Raw genomic sequence first — 23,134 nt, 5'->3', positions numbered from 1 at the left:
CAGCCGCCGCCGCAGTTCGCGTACTCCCAGCCTCCGCTCCCGCCCGGGCACTTGCTGCCGGTCCAGCCCGCGGGGCAGAGTGAGTACCTGCAGCCGCACGTGGCCGGCCTGCAGCCGCCAAGCCCTGCTCAGCCCTCGTCCACCGGCGCCGGAGCGAGCCTCGCCACGGCCGCCAGTCTTCCGGTGGGCGCCGGCCAGAATGCCCCCTCGGTGGGGGCGCAGATACTCGGCGCGTCTTCTCTGCCCGGTGAAGCCGTGGCCTCGGGGCCGGGAGCCGCGCAGGGTGGACAGGCCGCGCCTGGCCAGCCGACTGGCGTGCCCCTGGCTGTTGTAGGATGCGCGGCGCAGCCGGGCCTGGTTCCCCCTGGAACTGGGCAGCTCCAGTCCGTGCCTCCACCGCAGATGGGTGGCAGCGGTGCGCCGTCAGCCGTGCCTGGTGGCCCCCACGCCGTGCTGCCCGGAGTTCCAAACGTGCCTGCAGCAGTGCCCGCTCCAAGCGTGCCTAGTGTGTCTACCACCTCTGTTACTATGCCAAATGTACCCGCGCCTCTGGTCCAGTCGCAGCAGCTGAGCAGCCATACGCCGGTCAGCAGGAGCAGCAGCGTAATCCAGCATGTTGGGCTGCCCTTAGCGCAAGGCACACCCAGTGTACCAACGAGTCTACCACAGTCTGACTTAAGCCAGTTTCAGACTCAGACCCAGCCTATAGTCGGGCAAGTTGACGATACTAGAAGAAAATCAGAACCCCTACCTCAACCACCAGTTTCTCTCATTGCTGAAAATAAGCCTGTTGTGAAGCCTCCTGTTGCAGATGCCCTGGCAAACCCCCTTCAGTTAACACCTATGAACAGTCTGGCCACCTCTGTATTCAGCATAGCTATTCCTGTTGATGGTGATGAAGACAGGTATGGAAATCTTATTTAAAATATTTGTAGGAAATGCTTGACCAAACATTGCGTTTAGAATGCAACTTAAGTTCTTTTTTTTTTTTTTCAATTTGAAGCCCTTAGCATTTTTAAATATAAAATTGTGTTTGTGTTAAGATTTGTCAGTTCTTGGAAAGGCATTGGTTTTAGATTGCTCATGTAAGATGTAAAGGTGTGTAATGAGAGAATTGGTCTTGTCAAGTCGTTTAAAAGCACTGACGTGGATAAGGCACAACATTTTCTTTATTCAAAAAGGTGAATGTAAGCTTAATTCTCTATATTTACAGATGGTAACTAGTAGATTATGCCCCATAGGATTATTCTTTTCTTAGGCCATAATCACACTTGAACACTTAAGGCAGAGAGTCTTGTCAGTGTGGCGAGTTTTGATACTAAGACATAAAATTTGAAGTTTCCCATTTTGGAAAACCAGAGGTCCTCTAATGGGAAAAGATCCATGTAAGGTATCTCCTCCAGTACATCTGGGAAGGCTGGAGAGAGAATGGTGAAATGTCAAGTCCATCTTTGAAGATCATATCGTCCTCCAGCCTTTTTAATAGAAGAAGATAGAAATAAGGTCAGGAGGCTTTCCAGTGACTTCATTAAGGTCTTTTTTTTTTAAAGCAAAAATTGTGTTTGAAAGATATTCTCTTCTATCATTTTTTTTTACAATAGGAAAAGGAGGTATGAAATAAGACTCTTTGACAGTAGTAAAAGCTAAGTTTCTGAAATTAGAGTAATATTATTAGTAAAAGTGTTCATGTCAACAATTGGCTCCCTCTATTTAAGGGATGCTCTTTTTAATGGTTTAACTGAAAATTGGCGCATTGCCATGCCAAGTCTATAACAGTTGATGTTTGGTTATGGTTCAATGAGGATTTAAGTAGTTTTGATGAAATGTCACAGGGAAGTTTGACATATATTGCAAATTTTTAAAAACTGACGTTACAAAGCTTTAAAAATACATTTTAAAATTACAGATAAGTTCCAGGTACTTTACAGTTCGGCATTTATTTGCTGGGATTTTGTTTTGAGAGAGGTTAATTTTAAAAGATTAAAAGATATTTTCATGGATTTCTAAAATAATTGGTATGTAGAATAATGAGATCTGTTAAAGCTTTTTCTTCCTCTGTTCTGAGTTCTTTCACATTCTTTTCTTAACTTTTCATTTCTAATTAGCCTTGTATTTTTGTTATATCCTTTTGTTGGTTTGAAAATTGCTCACTGAAATTCATCTTCTCTGCTTTTTGTAATTCAAAGTTCATCTTTTTTTGTAGGTGACTTGCTTGTTTTGGAGTCTTTCTTCCATTTGAGAAATCTTAGAGAATACCACGTGTCCATAAGTGAGCTCAGCTAGCTAGTCATTGAGAAATTTTTATGGATGGTACTACCAAGTAAAGAAACTGATTCCACCAGCCATTCAGAAAAACCTCTCTTTACATCTCCCATATTTCATTTTTCACACATAGGAGTACACTTGAAGTGCAGATTGACTTTGTTTGTTTACCTTTGGTAAGAGGCAACAGGTATCTTCCCTTTTCTAGCTACCAGAAGCCAATTTTTTCTGATGGGTTGGTAAATAACCATTTGCTTGCCTCTCTGTTCCTGTTGTTCATTTCCCCCATATCTCAAGAAACGATGACTGGTTTCCCAAACCACACCCACTCCTTACAAAGCACATGCACATGTATGAATGAAGAATGTATTTTCTCTCCTCCTCACATCTCTCTCAATTTACAGCATATGTAATTACATTCCCCAGAACTTTAATATGATGATATGGCATGAAGCAGAGATATCTGTTGACAAATGGAAACTCTGGGATGTATTCTTTAGGATATGACCTCAAAGATGAAATTATTTATCCTCTTATTTTATTTAAAAAGTTGATCATTTTAAGAATCTTATTTCCCACTGTGAATGTTTGAACCACAGATACTACCATATTTGTTCTTACTGCAACAGTTAATCCAGTGCAGGGGTTTTGATATATGTGCAGTCCTACATTAAATGTGATACTTCCCTTCCCCTCCCAGTCTTTTAAAATCTGCATTGTTTATCAAATGTGCATTTCTTATTTTTGTTACAGTTTTTCATTGGTTTTTAATTTAACATGCTAGTTTTCAAGATGTAATCTTACACATTTGACTGTTTTGTCACTAGACCAATACACCTGGTGAAGGAATAAATCCATTAGGTAGAAATAGGTTTTTTGTTTTGTTTTTGTTTGTAATGGGAAGGCATTGTAAAAAAGAGGGCATTTTAAAGTTGTATGCTTGAAATTAAATGACACAATTCTTCTAGGTGTATGTTTAAATTACTGAGATGGCTATTTTTGAGAAAACCTTACTAACAAAATCATAATTTTAATATGGCGATTTGGGGTTGCCTTCTTATGTTAAAATATGCATACAATTTTAGTTACAGTCATTCAGATGCAAAATAAAACAGATTAGAGTGAGAGATCTTGAGTAATTATGACTTGAACTTTGTGATTAGGTTGACAAATTTTAGATCCTAAAAATTTATAAATACTTGCTTTTTTTTAAGAAGATATCAGTAAACATAATCTAGTTCTTTGAGTAAAGGAAAGAAAATGGAAGATTAACAAAAATGATTGAGTTCTTTGATATATTGAAAACTATCTTGTTATTTTGGTTCCATTACCTAAAGCAAGGCTTCATTTAAAGACCATTTATTTTAAAGAGGAGGACCTTATATTAATACATTTTAATAATATACCTTTCAAAGGGCTAATGGTTGTATAGAGGAAGTGAGAAAATGTTTCAGAGTTCTCAGTAACTTTGTCTATTGACTCTTATTAATTACCACAAAACTTACATATTATTCTAGCCTTTCTCATTGGAAAGGCTTAAGTCAGTTGATTCTTCAAACTAATCTTGTGTAAACTGGAGGATATAATGGTTGAAAATAGCCACTTTTATAGTGGAAGTTGCAGAATTTCTTTAAATTACCTATATACTTAACAGACTCCTTCTCCGTAGATGGAGAGAGGTGCAAAACATGACTGGCACTTTTGGAAAGGGAGCCTAGCACATATCATTTTCCACAGACAGCTGACCAATGTGAACTCTGTAGGCCACATTCCAGGAACTCTTATGAATGGATGCAATTGTGAACTGTCAACTACAACCAAAAGATTGTTGAAAACCTGATTGTAAGGACCCCTTAGTGGCAAATATCTCTATCTTCTTAATGGTTTTATTTGTGTAGTTTGCTAATGACTACTGATTAAGTATTATAAATTGTGAATGTTATGTGGTATATCCTGGCATGTGCTATAAATACAAATTTTGTTTATACAGTTATATATATCTCAAATATACACATACATTTTTAATGGAGTTTTTTTAACTTTCTGTTTAAGTGAGAGTATTATGTAAATGTATATTAAGAGACTGTCAGTCTTCACCTTTATCATAAAATCTATAGATAACTTCTTAGAACTCTGAAAATCTCATTGCATTTAGTCTTTACAAATGAAAGCTCCTTAGCTGAATCTGTATTTCTTGGGAGCTTATGTCTCTTTACCTATATTGAATTGTGGAGATAATTTTGCCCTTCCAGCTTTACAGCTAATGTTTAAATCACATACTAGATATTATCTTATGTACTCTTACCAAGGATTTTCTAATCAAAGTGTGAAATCCTGTGTATGAGTGACATTATTTAGTATAAAAACTGATAAATGATGGATCCATCAGAGTGCCACACTGATTATTAAAATATACTTTAATTATAAACATGCTTTAAGTAAAGGAAATTATCATAGATTTCTGCGAAGATTGATGGTCCAAAAGTACCCAAAATTTCCAAAACTAAGAGTTGTTTTTCTTAAACAGGAACATATATTTGTTTAAAATTTTATATGAACTAAATTCTATAGGCTAAACATTGGATAACCATTAGAAAACATAAGGGCTTATATGTGTGTGGGTAAGACACTCTCTAAGTAACAATTTTAGTAACACTATTTTTCCTTGTAGGGGAAGTAGGGTATCTTAAACTAAATTGCTTCTATGGGAAGTCATTTTTTTTTTTCAAACAGTGCTGGTAGTGTGGTATAAATGTTTACTTTCTGAGAATAAGTTTAATATTAATTTTTCTTTGAGAATTCTGATAGCAGTAGTTTGGAAATCGTAAAACATACTCGGTTTATGGATCTGGTACATGTTCATTTGGAATAGAGTTTAGTCTTCCTGTGCACCAGATGAGATTGGAAGCAGTCCTGCTCTCTAGTGTCCTAGTAATAGAGAGCACCCCCAACAATCAGATGGTAAAGAAATCAAAATGAGTCTCTCTACTGTGGAATGGTTGATAGGGGAATATACAAAGGTCTTGACTCTTTTTTCCTAATAGCAGAAGTTGAGGCAGCGGGAGGTAGAGAGTGATGGCACATAACCAAGACAGAAGAAAATACAGTGAAATGGCATGAAATACGGTCTCAGAAGGAACAGGAACACTTGTTACTAGTGAGGAAAAGTCATCTAATTCCTTTTTTTAATAATTGTTTTAGACCAGTATGTATTTCCTTTTCTGAACAGATACTGTTTATTTTAGTTGCATTGCAATTTAAATACTCTTTAAGTATGAGGAAGAAAGGGTTTATAATAACAGATGTCTGGATAAATGTAGCCTGAATGATGATGTTTCCTAAGTAATTTCTTATTAATAGGAAGAGCAGATTCTAAGAAGAAATCTTATTAGTTGACAATATTTAGGCATAATAGCAAAATTCCTGAATTGAAAGAAATCCCTTATACTAAACCAAGTGGACTTGTGATTTGAATCTGTTGATTTAGAGGTATAAAACAGATTACTACATCCTCAAAGAATGTGCATACCTGAGTCATTGGTATAATTTGGGTCTTTCCCACAGCATTTCTCGAACATACCGAATTACTCAGTATTTGTTACATTCTTAATCTGGTATTGCTTAGGGCAAAAACTCCTCCATAAAGATTTAGGAAGAGTAACCAATTCATATCATTCCTATGTATCATTATCTGACTTTCATAATATATTTTAATGTATACATTTCAAATTTGGCTGGTGTTAAAGATATTCTCTACTTTTATCTTTGAAAAGTATGTTTTTAATTTCTACTTTTAAACCAGGTACATTAAATTTCATCTATGCTTCTCTGAATCGCTTCTCAAATTTGAAGCCCCAAATTAGATTTAAGTATTTAGTTTTATTTCTTTGTACCCAAGCTTACATTTGTTAAAAAGGATGGACTCTCATTAAGTCATATATTTATATGTGATGGTTATGTGAAAATTCTGCGGATCGCTGAGTTACTAATTTTAATAGTGTGGTCACTTAGGACATAGACTATTAGTAGGTGCCTTGCTAATAAGAGTAGGCAAGTCAAATAAGTCAAGTCTGAATGTTAAATTACTTAAAGCCTCTTTTCTCATAAACTTTCACTAAAATTTGATGAAAGAATATTAATGAAGAGAAACTGATTAATATGTTGATTATTGTAAATAATGCTGGTGTATTTTAAATGTTATTTTTAATGTTTTAGGGTATCCCTCTTCATTATATTACACAAGTAAATTGTTTAATCTGTGAATAAAGGATACCCAAAGCAAAGTTTAAAACCAACTTGTTTCTAAAGTAGAATTAGAATTAAGTACAAAACTAAATAGTTTTGTAAGTTAAACCAAAATCCATCCTTGCCTGGCTTGTATTTGGTCTACCTTGCTTTAGAAAACAAAGCAAAAACAAAAAAGGAGAGGAAGGTTCTTGGTCAAGTAAAATCAGCAGTGTGTTTAATTATGTACTAGCATGCCCTATGAATGGCCATTACAGACAATGGAGTCAGACATGCCTGGGCTGAAAACTCAACTGTGCTACTACATACCTGAGACATTTAGACCTGGAGCTGATTATTTAGCATTCTAAGCCTGTTGTTTCCCTATAAGAAAATTGAGGAGTTTGAGAGGATTAAATGAGGTATACAAATAACTTGTAAAAATCCCATACATAATACAGTATGGCAGGCAAACATCACAGAAATGTTAGTATTTCATTGTCCAAACTGCTCTCCCATATCACATATGACTTTTTATAAGTCATACCAAGAGTCTTCCGTTTTGATCTGAAAGTGTAATTCCATGGTATAGATGTTAGTAAGAGAAAGGGAGACATTGTCTTAAGCTAGAAAAGTCATTGATGTTGTAAGATGTATAGCAGTTCTGGTCCTGGCTATTCTACCACTTAGCTAGTTTCTTTGGTTAAGTCTTTTAACATCTCTCACTCAGTTAGTATAGATGAAGTTTGAGACTTGGTCAGATTTTAAGGTTTCCTGTATGTGACTCTGTATATTTAGACATGTCTGCCAATTTAAGCTTTCCTGCCACCAGACTACCATGTAACCCCCCCCAAAAAAAAACAGCTTGCAGATATTCATCAAGTGGGTTGGATGCCCAAGAAAACATTTGAAGTGACAATATGTCAGTCATTAAACATTCTTTGTGTTCTCTGAATAGTAAGTCCTGGGATACAGAAATAAGACTACCCTGATCTCTCAAGATCTCAGGCTATATGAAAATAATTATCTAATGTATGCTTTCATATACATTATAGGCTGTGATGGAGTAAATTTAAGGTACTAATGGGAACAGTTTGACCTAATGCCAGATTTGGTAGACCACTGTTTAAAATAATTTAATTATTGCGGCTCCTGGGTGGCTTAGTCGGTTAAGCGTCTGACTTTGTCTCAGGTCATGATCCCATGGTGCGTGAGTTTAAGCCCCGGGTTGGGCTCTGTGCTGGAGAGCGTGGAGCCTGTTTTCAGATTCTGTGTCTCCCTTTCTTGCTGCCCCTCCTGCCCTCATGCTCTCTCTCTTTTCCAAAATTAAATAATAGAAACATTAAAAAAATTTTATAAATAAAATATCTGCATAGGTAATACTCTTATACAGTTCAAAATAACAAGAGTATAAATCAAAAGCCTCTCTGACACCTCTATCCTCCAACCACCCACTTTCTAGCCTCAGAATCAACCCATTATTACTTGTGCATTCTTCTGAAACTAACTCTCCTATCTTAAAAGGGTCATTTAGGTTAGGTCGATGATAAGCAAAGAGGATGATTTTCCAAGTAGAGAGATGGCAGTTTGTGTAACAATGGAAGAGTGAGATGTCAGATTTGAGAAATGATGTGATTGATTTTACAGGAACCAGAGGATTTAAATGTTAGAGTAAGAAATTGAGATTTTTTTTTATCAGAAGTTTATGGTTGCTGTTAAAGGTGTTTCTTGAAGCTTTTATTGTTAAAATAGTGTGTCTCTTGGAACCATTTCAGTGCCCTTTTGAGTGATTATTGTACTTTTAATTAAAATCTTGCAATAAATTTGTGTATAAGGAAATCTTGGGGGAGTTCTGAGTCCCAGAAGTCAGGATTCTCATCCAATGGAATGTACAAAATAGCTTGGTATACCTAGCTCTAAGTTTAAATATTTTGTTTGTCTCAGTATTACCTTAGTAATGATGAAATATTTAGTCTATGTTAAGATACTTTACCAAAACTTGATTTTTATGTGGCATGATTTGGAAACTGTAATCCTGTTTTAAACACAAACCAAGCTTAATTTTGCCAGGCCTTATGTAATCAAAATATCATATGAACTTTTCAACAACTATGGGGAAGTGTTCTTCCCCTTTTTATGGATTAAGAAAACAGACTTTGAGGATTTGAATATGTAGTTATTAAGTGACAAAGCATAGATTCAGACTTAGTTAGGCCTTCTGACTCCAAAGCCAGTGCTCTTGGATATTTCTAGAGTTAGTTTTGTTTTATTACTTTGCTGACTGTAAGATAGGAGGAAGGAAAAGCTACTAAAGCCACCAATCTGTTGTGTTGTAACCCTTTACCTAAAGAATATTTTTAATTATTTTAAATCCTTAGGTGATAATGTTGGAGGTGGCCCTTGTTCCTCTGCTTATTGTGTTTCCCTGGTTTCTATTTAGAGATCTCTGAGGGTGAGTTTTGACATAAACGAAGAAGGTATTCACTAAGTTTAGGGCTCATGTACCTTATCCCTTAAGCTTCTACAATTTGGGTAGCTTAGTTTTGAGGTGTAGTATATTTCTATGTTTTCTTTGTTACAGTTACCCTACAAAGATAGTATCTTAGCAGAGCAGGTAGATATATGTCATGTTTCAGTCACATTGTGATGTGCTACTCTCATGTACTTGGAAATTAACAGGACAGGCTATTTAGTGTATAAAGTCAGGGACACTTGGATATTTGTTCATTGTTTTTGAAAACTGTCTACAAATGGGGAAACAGCATTTTCATTTAGGTGGCTGAAATAAATTCAGAATAAACTACACCTCAGTCTCACTAAGAAGTGCTTTGTTGGCTTTATATTTAGATTAATAGTTAACATTGATATCAAATATGTTATTAGAAAACTGGTTTCAAATTTAATTTCTTGGGCAGAAGAGAATATATGACCAAAATTGAGTAAAATTTACTATTACTTTCCATTAAATTTTTAGTAACAGTTGCCTTTTGGTGCCTTCTATTACATAGACTATAACCTTGAAATGATCCCCATTAACATCATTTTCCTTGGGCTCTTAATTTCCTCAACTTTATGCTATTCCAAAACAGAAGTCTTTGATGATCAAGTCCTTCAGTATTTACAAATGGCTCTTTTGAAGTTCTGATCAACTAGGTTTAACAGACTTGACTCCTTTAGTCTATGCCTGTTAATCAGTGTTTTGAGACTAATTGTTGCTATTTGCAAAAAATTCCTCTGTTTATGGAAAACACCCTGATGAAGTATTCCAGAAACCAAAAATGATGTAATTTATAAGACTGTCTAAATGTTTATCCTTGGAATTTGTACTATTTAAATTTTTCTAGAGCACATAAATTGTATAACTCCATATGGCTTCTTCATTTTGAATGTATGTAAAAAGTGATTCACTGCCAGCTTTTGCAACCTGAGTATTTGTTTTGACATGTTTTGAAGACTTTCGCCCCTTTTATAGTATTTTATTTAATTGGTTCCTTTTTTTCCCCTAAGATCCACAACTAACTTCTTTTTTCACCTCTACATTCAACTTATGAGACACATTTCATTATTAGAGTCTATGCTGTAAAAATGCTGGAATCTCATAAGTCATGTCACATGACTTCATTTAAAACCAATCTATTTGGCATATGAATTTGATTCAAATTAAATATATAGGTATGTACTTTTCCAAGGTCAGGGGATCTGAAGTTTTTTTGAAGAATGTCATAAACATACTGTAAATACTCTTTAATGAATTTTAAATTCCAGACTTGCAGAATAGCTTCCATGGTTACTCTTTGTTATCCTCTCATATTTACTGCTTTCCTTTTTGAGTTACTCTGTTTTAAATCCAAGGTCTCCAAACAGACCTATGTGAATAGCAAACTTGTCTGCATATGGTCCTGGGTAAGCCTGGTAAAAGCCAGTTGGTCAGTTGGCTTTTGTTTAATTTGGTAGACTGATTTCCAGTTACGGTAATAATTAATAAATAAATAATGCCTGCCACATCTATCTTGAGAGGGTATAAGCTCTTAAATAAACAGTAGTTAGCAGCCTCTTAATCCTTGATATTAAGTCTGATCAGTTTCATTACCTTAGACCTGGTCTAGAGAAAATCAGAAATGGTTAAAAGAATAGGAAAGAGTTAAGTAGGGCAGGCAAAGAGAAGTACATATACTGAAAATGCCAATTAATCCAGCAGTTGCTTTGGTGACACTCTGGCATCTAGTGTCTGTCTGCCTTTTCTAGTTTAGATCATCTAGGAGGTATCCTAGTGGTTAAAATTTTAAAAATAGCCTTTAAAAAATAAACTTTAAAAAAATTTAACAGAAAACACAATGAGTCTTGATCAGAATTTTGAAATCCTGGAATTCTGTTGAGTATTTGCTTGTTGATTATCAATGTTTCATTGCTCTTCTGGTAGAATTTGGAAATAGTTTTCTTACTGTACTAATAATAAAGACACAGACCTAGAGAGGTTAAAATTTAACTCTACTGTATGCTTAACATAGTGTTTTGAGAGAATAAACTGTGGGACCAGATTGCTACCTACAAGCTCTGTGACATTAGGTAAGTTACTTCTGACCTCGTTTCCTTTTGGTGAGGTAGAAGTAATAATAATACCTACCTTTGGGGCTGTTGTCAGAATTCACTCAGAATAGTGTCTGGTATATAATAAGCACTTAGGTTCTTAACTTGCTGTTACTCTGCAAGAACAGAGGTCAAGCACTTTAGAAGTAATGTGACAAGTTTTTGTTAGCTCCTTACAGATTGAAGTTGGGAGAACAGTGGAAATATGCTGAGGTAGAGGGGGAACTACTGGAGAGAGGTTTATCAGAAGTTTAGTAGTCCCTTAAGAAATCCAAGGAGGTGAGATGAATCATGCAGAGGCCGGAGCTTGCATTGATGAGCCCATCAGTTAAGATTCCATGGTTGTAGCCCTAGGCAATGTGTCTCCAGGGAATCGTAGAAATGGATGGTGAATAAGGTGTATATGCTCTTAACCCCTTAAAGGGGCACTGTACTAATGCAAGAAATTAGAAATCTGCCATACAGTTGCTGCACCATTTTTTGCCCTGACCCAGAGAAACCACACATAAATAAATGGATTCTGAAGGTAGAAATCATGTCAAGGCCAACCCAGCAAAAGATGCATTGTTCATCATCAAACCCTATTTAATAGATCCTGTTAGGACTTTTTGTATTATGAAAGTGTAGCTTTATTTTATATGAAAACTATCTGAGAACACCTTTGTTGAACTGCTGTGTGTTGAGAGATTTATAAAGGCATATGATACAGGGTAAGGTGGATTAGGCTATGAACAGGTCACATTCATGTATGTGTAGACATATACCTACACACATAATTGGATGCTGTTGTATCTGTATTACTCCTTTCTTTTAGAACTGTGATCCTGTATTGTCAGGGACTGCTGGGTTTCATCCAGTTTTTAATTTCTTTCAAAATATTTTTAAGCAAGCTTATGTAGTGTTTTTTTTCTTTTTTTTAAAGCTGTTATACTATATTAGAAATCTAAAATCTTCCATCTTTTTTTGAAAAGTAGCAATTTTACTGTACTTTCTCAACCTCATTTCCATTTGATTCTTGGATCTCACAGGAATCCTTCAACTGCTTTCTACCAAGCGTTCCATTTGAACACGTTTCAGGAATCAAAGAACCTCTGGGATAGGTATGAATACTTACATATGGAATGCATACATGCAAAAGTGTATGCATGAATTGCTTTGCACTCTACCGGGTTCTCATCATTAAAACTAAACTTTATATGCCATTTTAGGGGGGGAATCATGGGGTATCTAGCATGGGACAAAACAACAAAGCAGCAAAATAAACCAAAAGGACAATCTATATTTTAAATAGAATATAAGCATATTTTTCTTTTTTACTTCATTTTTAAGTATATTTACTTTTTTGAAGGACTTACTTTTTCTATTGAATTTTATTATAAGAAATATCCATTTATTTTTGCGTATTTCAATGTGAAAATATATTTTCTATAAAATAAACTATAGTTATTTTACTTTGTCCTATTTTGTATTTCTCTGTAAACACCTTAGTGACTCAAAGTGAAATGTTACTTATTAAGAAATTGGAGAAGGGTCGAAACCAAGGTATCAAAATAATAGTCATTGTTTAATTCCTGCTAAGAAACTTTAACATAAAGCTTTGTTTGCTCAAATTCCCTAGACCTGCATTACTGTTTTGTAAATCCCTGAAACAGCTTTACTCATAGAAATGTTATGTAAATTTTGTTTTTTAACTTTTTAAAATATAGAATAAAATCTTAAGAGTTCATTTATGGCAAAAGATAATTTGGTTTATCTTTCTGCTTATTACATAGTTTAAGTAGTATATGCTCTGTTCAGTTATTTGGCTGAATATTTATTAGCGCTTCATTCTGTGTTTAATTAATAGAATGAGCACAAATGCTGTTTTAAAAATTCACACAAAGCTTTGCTAGATTCTTTTAACTCTGCCTGGCAACGCATTTGTGTCCTCTGGCATAGTTTGGATAACACTCATGGACTTAACTCCATCTCTTTCATTAGAAAAGAGTATTGCTAAGTGCATGTACATGTCATGGTAAGACATGGTTTACATTGCCTACAAATGGTAACAGTCTTTTAATTCTTAGACTTGATTTGCTGTGTGTGTCACTCTGAAGAAATTGTCTAACAAAGTACCTTTTTGGTGATATGTCCCTTAACTGAAAATGTCTTAAAATAGTTGCTTGTAGAACAAGAAGCTTTAAAATTTATAGTATAATGTTGATAATTTCAATTTTGAAATTGTACAGTTCTATCAATATAAAGTAAGACATAAGTGTAAATTGTGGCAGAAAACAAGCATGGATGCTCATTCATTCAAATGGCTTATTGAGTGTAGCCAGGATGAGTAGTTTGGGTTGTACGTTATACTTTTCTCTTAGAAAAAGGAAAAATAGCACTCTGTTTAGAAATGTATAATGAGTTTTAGTTGAATGGTAATTTTTCCAGATGGCTAGATTTTGCAGGCTACCATGATATCAATATGAATAAGAACTATTCATCAAAATAATGTAGAAAGGTTTGAGCTTAAGTTTTTACAATTTTGACCTAATATTAAAAGTTCTCTTTTGTTTCACTTGAAAATAAGCACAGAAGTTGCCTGCTCATCATTTGTTGTTAGAGCTAAATTCTCCTTATTTTTCTTTTTTAGATATAGAAATATTTAAGGTATCAGAAATGTGGCAAGTTGCTGTATCTGTAGTTTCTCATGGGTTGAAAGTATTTTCTCTCTAAAGTCTGTTGTCCAGAGTCAAAGACATTAATAGATACTTGTCTACAGAGTGTTAATGCCAAACTTATGTTCTAGATCAGCCATTCTTCAATTTGGTATTAATGTGACAAGTCCAACCCTGTAGAAACTAACTAGTGGCTTCCTTTAAGCCTTTCAACTAACTTAATTTTCAGTTGAGAAGTGCCATAGTGGCTGTCTTTATTAGTTCTAACTATATGAGTTCATGGGCAAATATCTACAGACCTTTTAATAGGTATATTAGCAAATATTGTGGGACTACTAATTGATTTTCATTGCAAACAAGGGGTTGAAGATTAGTGTGTGTTAAGCTTTAAAATATATTAAATATATTTATCCTAACCATGTTCATGTTAATATCACCAAATTGCCTTATTTCTTTTACTGTTATAAATTAAGGATTTTTTTTTAATTAACACTAATTTGGCAAATAAATATTTTGCAGAGGATGATTCTGTTAAATAGAACCATTCAGGAGTTGAAGGGACTATAAATCCCTTACATTATCTTAGTTTGAGGTATAAATTTGCTTATCAGTGTTGACAGGTACCATATTTCAGGTTCTTATTTATGAAATCTTGGGATTCATATTCTGTAGAGGCAGCTTTTAAGCCCTGTGCCAATTTTCATTAAACCTGCCCTGAAAGCTGAAGATCCTTGGTTTTGCCCTACTTGAAAGACGAGAATCTTTTTTTCCCCCCAAGATTTCTTTTAGAGTACTTTTAATCAAAATATAAGTAATTAATATAACTTTCCTCACATTGACTCAGAGTTCCCTAATGGCCCCTTTGGTTCCTTCTCTCTTTAAATTAGAATTAGCAAATTGAGAAGATATACACCCATCTGCCTCTGCCTGTATTTAGATACTCTGTCTTTTCCACTGATAACTAGCGCTTTATTCAGTTATTGTACTGAAGTTTAAGCATCTATCTGTAGGTGCCATCGTTGTTTTCTGTCTTCCTCGTTTGTCATTTGCAGAGTACTCAGGGAATCAGTTAACTGAAACCATCGCCAAATTTAAAGACAATTGATACTGGTAGTTCAAAAATACTACATCCCTTTCTTAGGAAGCCCAGAGTGTTTGCATTGACTGTTGATTAAGGTGGATAATGTAGCTTCCATAATTCGCTTTCTGGAGATTTTTTTACTGTAGTTATACTTAGTGATATCCTAGCCTATTGGCATTTTAGAATAGTAATTTTAAAATTTGACTTTCTATTACTTTTTAAAGAAAAGCTTTACAAACTTAATTATTGGCATTACTTTGTTACCAACAAAATTGGTTTTGAAAGCTATTTTAATTGTCACTGGGGGACAAGCTGTGTTGACTCCTTTGTCTGCAAAAAAGCTGAGGATAAGGATTTATAGCAAACAAATTTACCCTCCTATATAAGGTCAGTAAGGTAAAAGAGTACTAGGGAGGAAGAAACTTTTGCTCAGATAGACCAAAGGAAGAAATCAGGTAGCTTATAAGGATTTAGATTTCATTGATAAACACTTGCAATATTTCTGCCTTAATGAAGAAAATGCCTAAATGTAGTTAACATATGAAAGTCACAATTGCTGGGGGCACTATCCCCTTAAGTTGGCTTGTCCTTTCTTATGATAGCACCAATATTTAAAGAGAAATAAATAAGGAAAATAGTGCACATGGGTTATTAATTTAAAATGAGTGTCTAAGTTTATGGTCTTTGTACTAGATCCCTGATTTCAGCTAAATTGTTTTCTTCCTGTGAAATTTCATTTTTGAAATTAGGAGTAGATTAGAAATAAGCTTCTTGTATAAGATAATTTGTTTTGTTTTATTCATCCGCCAAGAGGCTTGGGCACATCATTAACCCCCCGCTCCCCGCCCCTACCCTCAGTACATGCTAACGCAGATGGTAAAACTCAGGTTTTAGGACTTGGCTAATCTAGTTTTTGAATGCTTCAGTGATAGGACTTTTTTGTTCTTTTATAGTGTATTGTCAAGTTGGTTTCCATTAGCACCCAGTGCTCATCCCAACAAGTGCCCTCCTCCATGCCCATTTGATAGAACTTTTAAAAGATCTTATTGAAGTATAATTTGTGTCAGAAAAGTACACCATTCATAAATGTAGAGGTCAAACTGAACACCTGTGTAACCAGCACCCAGATCAAGACACAGAATTAAAGTTCCTTATTTTGTGTCTGTCTGCTTTCACCCAGTGTTTGAGATTTATCTATGTGGTTCTGCATAGTTGTAGATTTGAACACTGACCCTTTTCTCTCCCTGCCCCTCCCAACGCAGTCAAAAATCCAAGTATAACTTACTGATAATATAAACAATCGATTAACACATATTTTGTGTTTTATGTATTATATGTTGTATTCTTGCAAATTAAGCTACAGAAAAAAAGCCCACTGTAAAAAATAAGTACTGTAGAAGATCCTTGATAGTACTGTAAAAAATTAAGTATCTTGAATTACTATGCTATACACATGAAACTAATATAACATGTGTCAACTATATATCAAAAAGTAGATAAAATCTACATATAAGTAGGACATGTGCAGTTCAAATCCATGTTGTGAAAGGGTCAACAGTATATAATTTTGAAGAATCGCCATAGTGAGTTGTTGGAAATTGTTAGTAGTTAAATAGTCTCTCCTTATTAGGAGATGTTCTGTACTTACTAGAAATACCTTGAGGATATGAACCTGAACTGTTTTATAAGCATCCCAGATGTATTCTCTAATAATTTCTACATAGCACTTGTATAATTTATTATGTGATTACATTTTACCTATTCCAGTTAAGGATATCCAGTAGAGGATAATCAAAGACACAAAGTTAAAGGACAAAGTTTTAGTAACCTGTCACCTTTTAGGACTGGATCTCAGATTTAGAGAAAAACCTAAAGATACATTTATAAACTGTTTAGACAGTAAATAGGAAATTAGAGTTATTATCAGATAATAGCATTTATAAACTTAATCTGAAACATGCATAGAAAATGAGAAATTGAAAGAACTTGTGTGTAAATTCAGGAAAGTTGAAACTTACATTAAATAGGTAAAAATTACCTAGATGTATTAGTTGCCTGCATTTTATGATATTGATGAGCACGTTACAGGCCTGTCACAAAAGCTAATGTAATTTTAGTCAATCTTTTTAGAACTCAAAGAAACAGGAAAAGATAGTGACAGACCTAGTAATACTACATTTCCATAGGTTAGTTACTCTAAATACAAAGGTAGCTGGAAACTACTTTCTTTATGCTCTACCCAGACAGGCAAGTAGGTGTTTGAACAGAGAGGCTTGAGCTTACTTTCTTAAAGTAGACACATGCTCTGTAAAAGAAAGTCTTGCCATCGCTACAAATTAATATTAATATAGTTAATAGCTTCCTGGCTGTGTCAGGAGTGTTGACTTTGAGTGAGGTTTAAAGCCAGTTACTTCTAAAATCCCTATTCCATAGAGTTTTACTCCCCGTACTTAGTTCTAAATAGAAAAGAAATGATAAGAAAAGCATTGGAATTGAGTTACTTCTGTTTTGTCATTGTTGGCCATGATTATCAGAAAAGCTCAAAGAGTTGTGTATTTGCTTAAGGAATGGAAGACTAGCAAACTCTTAGGAAAGAATTCCATATCACAGGCATTTAAATGGTGATTGCAATAAGGAAACCAATGAACTGGGTTTTAATATGGAAAAAGATAAGTGAGAAAATCATCACATGATTGAAAGTGATAACTGTCATTAAAAATTCAAACATTGTATGTCCCTCAAGTACGGCTGGAGGTCAAGGCTTCTTTAGGAAGTGGCTTTTTGAGTTGGAACCTGAAAAGTGGGTAGAATTTGGTCAGAGTTAAAGAACTTGAGGGAAAGGGAGAATTCCAGTTTGAGTAATATAATGAGCCACTATGAAAGTATAGGGCATATGTGGTAAGGATGGTTAAGTTTGTTGCACAGAACATTTGAAGACAGCAGAAAAGACATAGTGGATTAGACAGAGAACAAAGACATAAGAAAGGTAATGAAGGCCTGAATTAGGCAATAGTTATCAGAAGATAGGAATAGATGATATAATTTTTTGGATATTTGACTTCAAAGTCTCGAACCTAATTTACTGAGGGAATGGTGGTACCAGTAGGAAGAATTAGTAAAAGAATTGGTTTGGGAAGAAGAAAATAGTAATAAGATTCTGGCTTTAGCTACTTTGGGATGTGTTGAGCTGGTGGAAATACTCAAGGTCCAATTGGAGCTGCACACTTGCAGCTTGGTAGAGAAGCCAAGGCTAGAAGAGATTAAAGAATCATTTATTTGTTTATTTTATTTATGTACATATGTATCTATGTATGTGGAGCTTTAGGAAAAGCTGAGTGTGCCAAGGAGTGAGCAGAGTAGGGTAAAAAGGTCAAGCCATGACCTTGGGAAACCTTATCTACTTCTAGAAAATATAGGAGAAGCTCTGAAGAGGATAAGTGATCTTGGAGACTAGAAGATTCTGAGCATATTTATTTAATCAAAAAGAAAGGAGCATGTTTGAATTTTGAAAAAATCTCAAATTTACAGAAAATTTACAAGAATAATAAAAAGCTCCAGTAATTTTACTGAGATTAAGCATTCATTAACATTTTGTCATAGTTATTTTATGATCCTAATCTATTATTTAGGAACCATTTAGGAATAAACACAGACATCCTGTCTGTTTGACCCAAACATACCTTTAGCATGAGAAGATTCTATTATATAGCAACAGTATAATTAGTAAATTCAGGTTTAATATACTGTTAATCTAATACACAGTTTATATTCAGATTTTGCAGTTGTCCCAACAATGTCTTTCCTTCATGACCATTTTTTACCTGATTCAAGAGCCAATACAAGATCACATTACATTTAATGATCAAACACCTGTCTTTTCCTCCTCTTTATATAATCAAATACTTCTCTTGTATTAGTCTTCTTTAGGATTGTTTAAAGTTTAAATATTTTTTTTTAAGTTTAAATATTTACCACAAAAATGAGTGCTAATATTCTGGATAAAATGCTAGGATAAAACACATCTTCCTAGTTAGTGTGTAATGTCAGGGGTATGGAGGGGAGATAGGCAAGATGCCTAAAATCCAGCTGAAACAACTATTGGGGCTGGAAAATGTTAATAAGGGGATGTCTTCTATTTCTCAGAGTTGGGGGGTGGGTGATGGCAAGAGAAGAACCTGTGGATATTAATATGGGTGTGTCCCTTAGAACAGAAATGGAAGTGTATTTGTGTACCAGTTCTTTGTGTATTATGATTTTTTTTTTACATATGTATTAAGTTGGGATTCTAATCTGGAATTGGAAAAAGTAGTAATATTTGAAGACCTTTTAACTCGTCTGTTGGGGTTACAAATTATGTAATTGCTATCCTTTGTATTCTGTTGTATCCTTCTGGTTTTATTCTGATAGTTGTGTAAGGTGAATTGTCAGCTGCCAGTTTTTTAATCATAGATCTGCATCTCATTGTTTGATGTGATGTTTAGTGGATTCCAAGCATTTCTTAGCTTTTCTATGGCTGGCTGAAATGGGACACCTGACATGCTGACATTATTTTTATCACATGACCAGACTTCAGAATTGATGATAAATTATTAACAGCTTAACCATTATAATATGCTTCTGCTCATGTGTTTACCACTTTCTTCTTTAGTTAGTAAATTTTCTTGACGTAAGTCACCACAGCCTACTCTGAGAGGTCATGGTAATTATTTTCAGGGTAAAATTTGAGAAACAGTTGAAACAGGAGGAAATAGTTGGTAAGGTCTTATTGTTGTTGTTAATTTATTTTTGCTTTTCACCAGCATAGTTTTAAGTAAACCGAACCTTTGAATAGAACAGAAACTTCTAGGTGTATATTAGTGTCTAAACTAATTTGCTAAACCCCAATTTATTTTTTCCTATGGAATCTAGAACTCTGTAGCAAAGCTTTTTAAGAAAAAACTTCCACTGAACTTGTTCAGATAAAGATATTTATTTTATTTTTTTTAAATATAGCCTGAAGTTGTTGAGCCAGAACAAACATATATAACATCTGTTCTGTTTTCTTTCTAGTCTTCAACAATTTAAAATTTTAAACTCACACTTCTTTCAATGTATTTAAACCTCCAGATAGTTTGGCAGCGTTTTGGGAAGAAAGAGTTAAGTGGAGTTACTTTATATTTTTGTTTCCTTAATTTGGGTTGATACATAGATGAGAGAAATGACTGACTACATTCTAGTTGGCATTCTCTTTATTTATGTGTGCACGTGCATACTCATACTAATCTAAATTACTCAAATCAGGAAATATACTTTTGTGATTGATATAAAGCATTTAAATGTATTAGCGTACCAAAAATTAGCTTCTGTGTTTAGGTTTCAGTTGAATACTCTTAAAACATTCTTCATATTTGACAGAAAAAAATTTAAATAGGTGGTAATAATTTAGAATATGTTTTGATACTATCCTTAATAAGTAGCATTTTTATGCAATTTCGTTTCCTGGTTGTTTTCAAGGTTCAAAGGTCCTTGATTATAAATACCAAAAGATTTGGAAGGTGCTAATTGTATTTTTTTCAGGTTTTAATTGTGATATTTGACCCAAAAATAGTGGTATATATAACCTTATGTCTTAGAAGCCAGAAATGTCTCTTACCATATTATCTCCTTGTGGGTAACGTCAGGGTAAAGAAAGTATTCTTTTCCAGGGTCTGCCCACTGTTTGAAGGGTAACAAGGAGTTCCAGAAAAGAGTTGAATTGCCTGACTAATCTCACTCCTATTCAGTAGGGTGATTATTAACCATTGATCTTCAGAAAATTTATTTGCAGCACCTATTTCTATTTTAGGCATTGCTAACTTAGTTCAGAAGATGTTGCTAAATGTATGGGATGGTTATATTATGCTTCAAGAAAGAGATACTAACTCTTAAAAGTATAATATGTGATGCTGTCTTACATTTTAAGAGCAGTTATATTTCTTTATGTTAGTTGTTATTAATAAAAGCTCAGAGTCCAATATCCTGCTTTCTGTTAACAAAGCCTGCCGTTTCTTATCACATATGTATTTGAATAATATATAACTGCCTTCTACCTACTCTGTTTTCCACTTTTGTTTTCTGTCCCAATTCCCAATTTCTATTTCTTTTAATCCTCTATAAGCTGTTTCTACTCCTTTTGAAAGAATGAGGAGCATAAATCATTTGTAAATGAACATGATCTATTACAACATCAATCATCTATTTGTTAGAGATATTTTTCAGAGGTGTATGAATGAAAAATTTAAGCCATATATTGTGCATTTCTCTCACTGATAGGTGGATCGGATATAATGCATAAATGCTAACTACCTTTTTAAAATATTTTTTAACATAGATAACCATCTTAAATTTTATCTTGTCTATCCACAGTTATAGGAGGTTTCCTTAAATTGTGTATGTCTTTTAATATGTGAATTTCTTAGAACACACTGTCTTTCCAGTGTTGTTATTCTGTTAGGTATGTTTGGACTAATTTTTTTTCCCATAAGTTTATCTTTGATATTCCTAGCCTCATTTCTCCAATATATAATCTGTGGAAAGACTATACTTAACTTATTGGGAGCACACAGCATTGACCCATTTCCCCCTTGTCTCCATTAAAAAAAATAAGCATTTCTGATCCTTAGAGAAGCATGCATCGGTTTGTCACGTCTAGGATTTCTCAAAACAGTGTAGTGAACTTTTTAAGAATGTGGTTCACACTTGAAAGTGAAATTTTGTATCAAACCAAACTTAGCACATTTATTCAGATAGCAAGATCCTTTAGGAACTCTTATAGATTTGTTTGATTTTGCATATCTATTTTCAGATGACTTGGAAATTGCAGATCATCCACTTTCTTGCCCCTGTGCTGTCTGCATTGTTCTATCAATATAAATTTGCCATAAAATTAGGTAAATCATGGTAAACCTAAGCCTAGTTCTTCCAGGACTATGCCATAAGAACTTTCAGTAGCACATCCTTGGTTAAATGGGATTTTTCCTTCTCACAAATTGAAAGGGAAGGAACTGATAAATATAGGAAATGTTCAAGATTTGTGTTTGATAGCAATCTTGCCAGAGATTCAAGATTATGATTGATCTATTATAACAACTTTCTAAATAAATATTCATTTTGAGAGGAATTCTAATTTTATTTTTTAAATTTTTAATATTTTATTTTTGAGAGAGAGAGAGAGAGAGAGACAGCATGAGCAGGGGAGGGTCAGAGAGAGAGGGAAACACAGAATCTGAAGACAGGCTCCAGGCTCTGAGCTAACTGTCAGCACAGAGCCCGAAGCGGGGCTCAAATCCACAAACCATGAGATCATGACCTGAGCTGAAGCCGGACGCTTAACTGACTGAGCCACCCAGACACCCCAGAATTCTAATTTTAGAAAGAATATATATTCATCTACAAGCACTTCAATTACCCAGTTTTATTTCACATTTTTAAGAAGAATTTTGTACATTTGGAATTTAGTCATTGAAACCCTTCAAATGGGACCCCTGTACTTGGTAGCAGCTAATTTTGAAAATACCTGCTGGGAAAAAATCTGATAATGGAAATTTTGTATTTTTAAACGTAATATAGCTATTAAGTCCTAAATTTACTATATATTTGTATAATGCAGATACTCCTTAAAAATTTTTTTCTTATAAGCTTCATAATAAAATAACTAAATTTGCTTTATATGACTGGTTTAATTCTATATTCCAGAATCTTTCCAGGCATTTATTGTTAACAGTGCTTATTGTTGGCAAGCCCTTTAACAGAGGATCAGGTAGTGTGCCCTTTAAATGGCCAGTCCATCAAAACCTTTACAGAGAAGCAAATTACTAGCATTACAGAGACATGTATTTCAGGAAGCATTTTGCTACATATGTCTGGGTATTGTGTCTTCTCATGGGACTTGTCCCATAAAATAGGATATCATTAAAAGGACTTTTTAAAATTATGGTAGGTAGGAGACAAGAGTTGCTTAAACCGTTTTGGTAATACATTGACGAAATGACCACAATTTTAAACTATTATTTACCTCATCAGTATGGGTTTTTGCCTTCACCAGGTGATTACATTATAAGCCTGTGCTTTGACAAAAGATAGTCAAGTGTTATGATTTTATTGAAGTCAAATGTGTTGTGAGATTACATTTGGAAAGATGGTATTTGTAAATTGGAAAAATTCTAATAGTTCTTCAGATTGTGTAGGAGACTTTTAAAGACTATGTGTGAGAGAAAAATTCCATTAAAAGTTAAAATATGTAATAGCATAACTCCAACCCTCTACATTTGGGTCAAATATTTCTGGAGATTGCTGCAGAGTTTCCTTT

At 34.4% G+C, this 23,134-nt stretch overlaps 1 protein-coding gene across 2 annotated transcripts in view; it reads left to right on the top strand.

The window, feature by feature from the left end:
* The window catches only part of TSC22D2 (TSC22 domain family member 2), a 46,997-nt gene that overhangs the window by 2,184 nt on the left and 21,679 nt on the right, over positions 1-23,134 (top strand). Inside the window, exons 2-3 of one of the 2 annotated variants that reach the window (XM_029940057.1) lie at positions 1-905; positions 12,102-12,173. The exon at positions 1-905 is cut by the window's left edge and continues 19 nt beyond it. In XM_029940057.1, coding sequence (XP_029795917.1) covers positions 1-905; positions 12,102-12,173 — 977 coding nt within the window. The remainder of the gene's footprint in view (positions 906-12,101; positions 12,174-23,134) is intronic. The other variant, XM_029940058.1, reaches the window with a different exon arrangement.

Source organism: Suricata suricatta, chromosome 5 (assembly GCF_006229205.1).
Source record: "Suricata suricatta isolate VVHF042 chromosome 5, meerkat_22Aug2017_6uvM2_HiC, whole genome shotgun sequence".
Lineage (NCBI taxonomy): Eukaryota > Metazoa > Chordata > Mammalia > Carnivora > Herpestidae > Suricata > Suricata suricatta.
Note: the sequence above shows the minus strand (reverse complement) of the source record. Positions and strands in the feature narration are given on the sequence as shown.